This window comes from Triticum urartu, chromosome 7A, assembly GCF_056163025.1.
Source record: "Triticum urartu cultivar PI428250 chromosome 7A, HENAU_Tu73, whole genome shotgun sequence".
In the NCBI taxonomy this organism is placed as follows: Eukaryota; Viridiplantae; Streptophyta; class Magnoliopsida; order Poales; family Poaceae; genus Triticum; species Triticum urartu.
The window spans coordinates 87,623,531-87,633,353 of NC_141879.1; the positions used below are offsets into that span (position 1 = coordinate 87,623,531).

General features: G+C 41.7%; 1 protein-coding gene across 1 annotated transcript; it reads left to right on the forward strand.

Annotated features, from left to right (window-relative positions):
- The first annotated feature begins 3,464 nt into the window (after positions 1-3,464).
- On the forward strand, positions 3,465-5,847 carry LOC147958097 (protein FAR1-RELATED SEQUENCE 5-like). Its single transcript, XM_087531954.1, has 2 exons — positions 3,465-3,533; positions 3,616-5,847. The coding sequence occupies exon 2, from the start codon at positions 3,667-3,669 to the stop codon at positions 5,845-5,847; it is 2,181 nt and encodes a 726-aa protein (XP_087388080.1). The 5' UTR covers positions 3,465-3,533; positions 3,616-3,666.
- Positions 5,848-9,823: the final 3,976 nt, after the last annotated feature.

Sequence of the window (9,823 nt, forward strand, 5' to 3'; positions counted from 1 at the left end):
ATGGACCTGTAGGTCTGAGGTAAACTACTCACACTTCATCGGAAGGGCTATGGTGTTGATGTAGAAGCCCTCTGATACGTCTCCAACGCATCTATAATTTTTGATTGTTCCATGCTATTATATTATCCACCTTGGATGTTTTATATGTATTTATATGCTATTTTATATGATTTTTGGGACTAACCTATTAACCCAGAGCCCAGTGCCAGTTTCTATTTTTTTCTTGTTTTAGAATATCGCAAAAAAGGAAAATCAAATGGAGTCCAATTGACCTGAAGCTTCACGGAGCTTATTTTTGGATCAGAAGAAGCCCAGAAGACTTGGAGTGCACGTCAGGGGATCAACGAGGAAGCCACGAGGCAAGGGGGCGCACCCACCCCCTGGGCGCGCCCTCCACCCTCGTGGCCCCCTTGACGTACTTCTTCCACCTATATATCTCCATATACCCTAAAACGATCGGGGAGCATAATAGATCGAGAGTTCTGCCGCCAGAAGCCTCCGTAGCCACCGAAAGCCAATCTAGACCCGTTTCGGCACCCTGCTGGAGGGGGCAATCCCTCTCCGGTGGACATCTTCATCATCCCGGTGCTCTCCATGACGAGGAGGGAGTAGTTCTCCCTCGGGGCCGAGGGTATGTACCAGTAGCTATGTGTTTGATCTCTCTCTCTCTCTCGTGTTCTTGAGGTGATACGATCTTGATGTATCGCGAGATTTGATATTATATTTGGATCCTATGATGTTTTCTCCCCCCTCTACTCTCTTGTAATGGATTGAGTTTCCCCTTTGAAGTTATCTTATCAGATTGAGCCTTTAAAGATTTGAGAACACTTGATGTATGTCTTTCCGTGTGTATTTGTGGTGACAATGGGATATCACGTGATTCACTTGATGTATGTTTTGGTGATCAACTTGCGGGTTCCGCCCATGAACCTATGCATAGGGGTTGGCACATGTTTTCGTCGTGATTCTCCGGTAGGAACTTTGGGGCACTCTTTGAGGTTCTATGTGTTGGTTGAATAGATGAATCTGAGATTGTGTGATGCATATCGTATAATCATACCCATGGATACTTGAGGTGACATTGGAGTATCTAGGTGACATTAGGGTTTTGTTTGATTTGTGTCTTAAGGTGGTATTCTAGTATGAACTCTAGGGCTGTTTGTGACACTTATAGGAATAGCCCAATGGATTGATTGGAAAGAATAACTTTGAGGTGGTTTCGTACCCTACCATAATCTCTTCATTTGTTCTCCACTATTAGTGACTTTGAAGTGACTCTTTGTTGCATGTTGAGGGATAATTATATGATCCAATTATGTTATTATTATTGAGAGGACTTGCACTAGTGAAAGTATGAACCCTAGGCCTTATTTCCTAGCATTGCAATATCGTTTATGCTCACTTTTACCATTAGTTACCTTGCTGTTTTTATAATTTCAGATTACAAATACCTTTATCTACCATCCATATTGCACTTGTATCACCATCTCTTCGCCGAACTTGTGCACCTATACAATTTACCATTGTATTGGGTGTGTTGGGTACACAAGAGACTCTTTATTATTTGGTTGCAGGGTTGCTTGAGAGAGACCATCTTCATCCTACGCCTCCTATGGATTGATAAACCTTAGGTCATCCACTTGAGGGAAATTTGCTACTGTCCTACAAAACTCTGCACTTGGAGGCCCAACAACGTCTACAAGAAGAAGGTTGTGTAGTAGACATCAAGCTCTTTTCTGGCGCCTTTGCCGGGGAGGTTAGCGCTTGAAGGTATATCTTTAGATCTTGTAATCGATTCTTTTAGTTTCTTGTTTTATCACTAGTTTAGTTTATAAAAGAAAATTACAAAAAATGGAATTAAGGTGTCCTCATACGCTTCATCTTTTTAATATCTTTCGTGAGTATGATGGAATGGAAAATTGTGCCAAAATGTTAGAAGAAGAATGCATTAGAATGTTTGGCACTAAATATTTGAATGATGTGCATGATTGCAATGTTGTCAGTATGAATTCCTTGAATATCTATGATGCTAATGATATGCAAAGCCACAAGCTTGGGGAAGCTATGTTTGATGAAGATGATATTTTTTGTCCCCCAAGTTTTGATGAGCAAATTTATTATGATGAAAGCATGCCTCCTATTTATGATGATTATATTGATGAAAGTGGATTTGGAGAGGTCATGAATTTATTTTGTGATTAATCCACTATTCCGGAAGAGGTTCCAATTGATTATGAGAACAAAGTTGCTATCTATGATGATTATTGTGATGACTTGTATGCTATAAAGAATAATGATATCCATGAAACTTGTCATCATGATTTTAGTTTTCAATTGGATTATGCCTCACATGATAATTATTTTGTTGAGTGTGCTCCCACTATTATTCATGAGAAGAATTTTTCTTGTGTGGAGAGTAATAAAATTTCTATGCTTGTAGATCATGAAAAGAATGCTTTAGGTGCTGGTTATATTGTTGAATTCATTCATGATGCTACTGAAAATTATTATGAGGGAGGAATATATGCTTGAAGTATCCAGTGAAAACAACAATTCGATGAAAATCTAGAAACTAATGGCATGGGTCGTTGGATCAAGAGCGAAGGGTAGAGATGAAAACTGGGATTGCTAACAGGTCACTTAACCCCCTTTTACACATAACCCCTCATTAAGTCCTACGATTAGACAAATCCTAGTGCCCCTTTGTCTGTTCGTCTTCGAACGACTCATGTTCGATCTAGGTAAGGGCATGGCGCCATCACCGACCAGGGCCCGTCCTTCACCGCCGGAGACCATGGCACCCCATCCTTCGCCGTCAGAGATCATGGCACCCCGCCCTTCAAACCATGTGGTGCCGCCACCCCTCCTCTCTGCTGCTCTTGTCGCTCCTCTGTACCCTCCCATGCCCCCACAGGTCATGCCACGATCGCCTCCGAGGCCACAACCTTATCTGTCGGAGTTCATGGAGATGCTCCCTACAGACCGTGTCGCTCCTCTGTCTCCTGCCATGCCCCCTCCTCCTCGTATCTGTACAGATGTAAGTCCCTGACCAATCCATGTATGACGCATCACTTTTTTTTTCTAAATTGATATGAACATGAACGTTCAATCCTTACTCCCTGTATTGATGCATATTTATTTTTTCTGAATTATAATGAGTGTGTCATGGTAATGCCTATTTCTTTGTAAATTGATATGAACTTGTGTGCTCAGTCCTTACTCTTTGTGTAAATGCATCTTTGTTTTTTCTGAATTCTAATGAACATGTCATCGTAGTGCCTTTTTTGTAAATTGATATGAACTTGTGTGCTCAGTCCTTACTCCCTGTATGATCATTTTTTAATTCTAATGAACATGTCATGGTCATCCCTATGTGCTTGCAACAGATCAAGCCCAAGTTAGCGTGTGATATTGCTTTGCAAAACCATGAATGCACTAACAAATGACACCGTGATGTGGAAATACGTCCTCCCCCCATCATACTTGAGAACTTCAGCACCCCTAAAAAGAAAGCTACCAACGGCCCATTTTGTGTGAGTATTGTTATCAACATAATTTTTAGAAATTTCTTTAACATTCACTAACTTGTGCGACCAATGGATCATGTAATTTCAGGGTTCAACATGTACTCCCAATTGTGACGATAACTTAAAACCATCCTTGGGTATGACATTTGATAGTATGGAAGATGTTGAGATTTTTTACAAGGCTTATGCACACAATGTTGGATTTTCAGTCAGAATTGGGCAGAAAAAGTCCATAGATGATGTGGTGGTCTGGAGGCAATTTCTTTGTTCGAAAGAAGGTTTCCGAACGAAGAAGGAGGAGGAACGCAAGAAGGATTTGAAGGGAGGGAAGATAAGAACACATGCAAGAAAGATTACTAGATGTGGTTGTGAAGCCATGATAACTGTCAAGCATATGCAGGATGGCAAATACCCAATATCATATTTTCACGAAGAACACACCCATCAATTTATCACACCCACCAAGCAAAATTTAATCAAGTCAAATAGAGAAGTCAGTGAGAAGGCCAAGACCACACTATTCACATGTCATGCAGCTAGTATTGGCACATCTGGAGCCTTTCGATTGCTTCGTGTTGGTGAGGGTGGATTTCAGTTTGTGGGGTGCACGAAGAGAGACTTGCAGAATTATCACCGTGACATGAGAAGTACTTTCAAGGATACAGATGCTCAAATGTTTATTGACAACCTCAGAAAGAGGAAGCAAATCAACCCAGGATTCTTCTTTGAGTATGTTCTTGATGATAAAAATCAATTGAAACGTGTGTTTTGGGCAGATGCATTTTGTAGAAAGAATTATGCTTTATTTGGAGAAATGGTGTCTTTTGACTCCACATACAGCACAAATCAGTACAAGATGATTTTTTGTCCATTCACGGGAATAAACCACCATATGGGATCTGTTTTCTATGGTGCTGCCTTGACTGTTGATGAGAAAGAAGAGTCGCACAAATGGGTGTTTGAAACATTTTTGAAAGCCATGGATGGGGCAGCACCGAGGCTTATAGTAACTGACGAAGATGCTAGCATGAAGGCTGCCATTGATATAGTTATGACAAACACCGTCCATAGGTTACACATGTGGCACATAATGAGAAAGCTTCTAGAAAAGGTTGGTCCTTCACTGAAAGAGGATGGAAATTTTTACAACTCAGTTAATGCATCTGTATGGGGTTCTGAAAGCCCAACCGAATTTGAGGCAAAGTGGTCTTCCATGGTTTCTGAATTTGGTCTTGAAGAAAACACATGGTTTGCTAGGAGATATGAAATTCGTGACTCATGGATACCAGCCTACTTTAGAGGTGTATTCTTGGGTGAAACTCCGAGAACCACTTCGAGGTCAGAGAGTGCTAACTCATTCTTTAATCACTTTATTGGTTACAAGCATGCTTTGGTGGAGTTTTGGATTAGGATTGGTACAACCCTGGAAGAACAACGTCAGAATGAACTCAAGGCTGACCATGATTGCCTCAACTCCATGTCTCCACTGATTACATCATGGGAGATCGAGAAGCATGCAAGCCTATACTTCACCCATGAGGTTTTCAAAGCTTTTCAGAAGGAGGTGCGTGCGGCTAGAGATCACTGCTTAATTGAAAGCATATTGCAGGAGGGTGATGTGAAAACCATGGTTGTAGGAGGTGATCGCTCTTACAAGTCTAGAGAAGTTAAGTTCAACACAACATCCATGAGTGCCCACTGCTCTTGCATGTTATTTGAGACATGTGGAATTCCATGCCGACATATCATCGTGGTTTTGAGAGGTGCAAAAATTAATGAGCTACCAAGCCATTTCATTCTAGATAGGTGGAAGAAAACAGTTAACAGGAGGTCACTATACGATAGTGATGGCAACTTGCTTGAAGAGAACGAGAGTAGTTCTTTAGATTTGGCAAAGAGAAAACTGGTTTCAGAGATACACCAAACATTAGATGACACTATCAGGTTGGCTGAACATTCTTCTGAAGAATTGGAAGCGTTGAGAAACGGTCTCCTTGACACAAAAAGAAAGTTATCTGAAAGGGTTACTGCCAATAATCCTAGTAGACAAGATGAATTCGAGGCATACATTGGTTGTAGTATGCCTAATGAAGTTGAAATTTATCCACCAACTGATGTGCATACAAAGGGGAGGTGCAAAAGAATTAAGGGACACTTAGACAAGGGTGGAGAAGGGAAACAAAAAAAGGATGGAGAAGGGAAGCAAAATAAAAATGGAGAGCGGAAGAAAAATGCCGGAGGACCGAAAGAGCCTCGCGCATGTGGGACTTGTAAGCAGGTTGGCTTCCATGATAGTCATAGTTGCCCCAACAAGAACTAAGAAACGAATAGGTATTTTCCATAAAGTATTTCTTATCTATGTATATTCGCTTTCAAAAAGTGACTATATATTCCATTATAACTGATCATATCATTTCTACTTGCAGGTTCTTTTATTCTGATTTGAGTCAACATAAGACTTTCTTTTTGGTGTTGTGCAAGATGGAAATCAAAGCTTAAGTGTTATGTACTGGGTGTTACCACTTTGTTTCAATGTTAGACTGTAGTAGAAGAAGTTTATGTGTATCTCTAAATCTTGTGTTGGTCTGAAAATCCTACGAATCAATGATATGTACTGAATGTTACCACTTGTTTTAATGCACTGGATTGTCTTATTTATCTGAAATTCTCTAGTGGTTATTTGGCATTATATTGCTGGTACCTGTCGCTGATTATTTGAGAGCTCTAGAATCCTTATACATCATGTATACTTATTCCAAGAGGATTCCAAAGTTGTACATATTTAGTTTCTCTGCTTGCTGTGGTATGCGCCAATTTTTTCCTACCACAAACAGATTGATAGAAGGCTTGTACTTTCTAACTGAATGTATGTACTGATGTATGCACTAACAGGATACAATGCTATCTTAGTCAGTGAGTATTTCTCATCTCAACTTGTAATTTCTCATCTCACTTAGTGAGTATGCATTGAAGCACACCATCCAGTCAATATATTCACACACCAAATGTTTACATAGTCTTGCTTGATAAATATTTCACATCTCTGTACCTGCAAATATTCAGTACGGTTGTATACATTGTGTTCAGAAACACTATTTTCTAAATTACATGAGAAGCTCATACTACTACTGGATTCTCCTCTCCTATTCTTAGTAAACAACAAACATGCCTTTGCTCAGCTCGATAAACCATCGAGTACAGCTATTTCAGATACAATAAAGTTGCAAAATTCAGATACTTCATATACAGTAGGAAGCAGTCTTCATATACAGCAGGAAGCAGTTCTCCACACCGGCACACGCCCGTCATGTCGCAAAGTAGTGAAGGAAATATGCCCTAGAGGCAATAATAAAGTTATTATTTATTTCCTTATATCATGATAAATGTTTATTATTCATGCTAGAATTGTATTAACCGGAAACATAATACATGTGTGAATACATAGACAAACTTAGTGTCACTAGTATGCCTCTACTTGACTAGCTCGTTAATCAAAGATGGTTATGTTTCCTGACCATGAACAAAGTGTTGTTATTTGATTAACGAGGTCACATCATTAGTTGAATGATCTGATTGACATGACCCATTCCATTAGCTTAGCACCCGATCGTTTAGTATGTTGCTATTGCTTTCTTCATGACTTATACATGTTCCTATAACTATGAGATTATGCAACTCCCGTTTACCGGAGGAACACTTTGGGTACTACCAAACGTCACAACGTAACTGGGTGATTATAAAGGAGTACTACAGGTGTCTCCAAAGGTACATGTTGGGTTGGCGTATTTCGAGATTAGGATTTGTCACTCCGATTGTCGGAGAGGTATCTCTGGGCCCTCTCGGTAATGCACATCACATAAGCCTTGCAAGCATTACAACTAATATGTTAGTTGTGAGATGATGTATTACGGAACGAGTAAAGAGACTTGCCGGTAACGAGATTGAACTAGGTATTGGATACCGACGATCGAATCTCGGGCAAGTAACATACCGATGACAAAGGGAACAACGTCTGTTGTTATGCGGTCTGACCAATAAAGATCTCCGTAGAATATGTAGGAGCCAATATGGGCATCCAGGTCCCGCTATTGGTTATTGACCGGAGACGTGTCTCAGTCATGTCTACATTGTTCTCGAACCCGTAGGGTCCGCACGCTTAAGGTTACGATGACAGTTATATTATGAGTTTATACATTTTGATGTACTGAAGGTTGTTCGGAGTCCCGGATGTGATCACAGACATGACGAGGAGTCTCGACATGGTCGAGACGTAAAGATTGATATATTGGAAGCCTATGTTTGGATATCGGAAGTGTTCCGGGTGAAATCGGGATTTTACCGGAGTACCGGGAGGTTAGCGGAACCCCCTGGGAGCTATATGGGCCTTAGTGGGCTTTAGTGGAAAGCAGAAAGGGGCAGCGCAAGGTGGCTGTGCACCTCCCCCCTTCCCCTAGTCCTATTTGGACTAGGAGAGGTGGCCGGCCCCCTCTCTCTCTTTCCCCCCTCAAGGAATCCTATTCCAACTAGGATTGTGGCGCGCCCTCCCTTGGCCGGCCAGCCTCCCCCCTCTAGTCCTTTATATACAGAGGCAGGGCACCCCAAAGAACACACAAGTTTATCCACGTGATCTATTCCTTAGCCGTGTGCGGTGCCCCCAGCCACCATATTCCTCGATAATACTGTAGCGGAGTTTAGGCGAAGCCCTGCTGCTGTAGTGCATCAAGATCGTCACCACGCCGTCGTGCTGACGGAACTCTTCCCCGACACTTTGCTGGATCGGAGTCCGGGGATTGTCATCGAGCTGAACGTGTGCTCGAACTCGGAGGTGCCGTAGTTTTGGTGCTTGATCGGTTGGATCGTGAAGACGTACGACTACTTCCTCTACGTTGTGTCAACGCTTCCGCAGTCGGTCTGCGTGGGTACGTAGACAACACTCTCCCCTCTCGTTGCTATGCATCACCATGATCTTGCGTGTGCGTAGGAAAATTTTGAAATTACTACGAAACCCAACAGTGGCATCCGAGCCTAGGTTATTTATGTTGATGTTATATGCACGAGTAGAACACAAGTGAGTTGTGGGCGATATAAGTCATACTGCCTACCAGCATGTCATACTTTGGTTCGGCGGCATTGTTGGACGAGTCGACCCGGACCAACATTACGCGTACGCTTACGCGAGACCGGTTTCCCCGACGTGCTTTGCACATAGGTGGCTTGCGGGCGACTGTCTCTCCAACTTTAGTTGAACCAAGTATGGCTACGCCCGGTCCTTGCGAAGGTTAAAACGGAGTCTATTTGACAAACTATCGTTGTGGTTTTGAGGCGTAGGTGAGATTGGTTCTTGCTTAAGCCCGTAGCAGCCACGTAAAACATGCAACAACAAAGTAGAGGACGTCTAACTTGTTTTTGCAGGGCATGTTGTGATGTGATATGGTCAAGACATGATGCTAAATTTTATTGTATGAGATGATCATGTTTTGTAACCGAGTTATCGGCAACTGGCAGGAGCCTTATGGTTGTCGCTTTATTGTATGCAATGAAATCGCGATGTAATGCTTTACTTTATCACTAAGCGGTAGCGATAGTCGTAGAAGCACAAACTTGGCGAGACGACAACGATGCTACGATGAAGATCAAGGTGTCACGCCGGTGATGATGGTGATCACAACGGTGCTTCGGAGATGGAGATCACAAGCACAAGATGATGATGGCCATATCATATCACTTATATTGATTGCATGTGATGTTTATCCTTTTATGCATCTTATCTTGCTTTGATTGACGGTAGCATTATAAGATGATCTCTCACTAAATTATCAAGAAGTGTTCTCCCTGAGTATGCACCGTTGCGAAAGTTCTTCGTGCTGAGACACCACGTGATGATCGGGTGTAATAGGTTCTACGTTCAAATACAACGGGTGCAAAACAGTTGCACACGCGGAATACTTAGGTTATACTTGACGAGCCAAGCATATACAGATATGGCCTCGGAACACGCAGACCGAAAGGTCGAGCGTGAATCATATAGTAGATATGATCAACATAATGATGTTCACCGATGAAACTACTCCATCTCACGTGATGATCGGACATGGTTTAGTTGATTTGGATCACGTGATCACTTAGAGGATTAGAGGGATATCTATCTAAGTGGGAGTTCTTAAGTAATATGATTAATTGAACTTAAATTTATCATGAACTTAGTACCTGATAGTATCTTGCATGTTTATGTTGATTGTAGATAGATGGCTCGTGCTGTTGTTCCGTTGAATTTTAATGCGTTCCTTGAGAAAGCA

What these genes read in the sequence shown, in the direction of transcription:
- LOC147958097 (XM_087531954.1), top strand. Translation starts at nt 3,667, where the DNA reads ATGACATTTGATAGTATGGAAGATGTTGAGATTTTTTACAAGGCTTAT.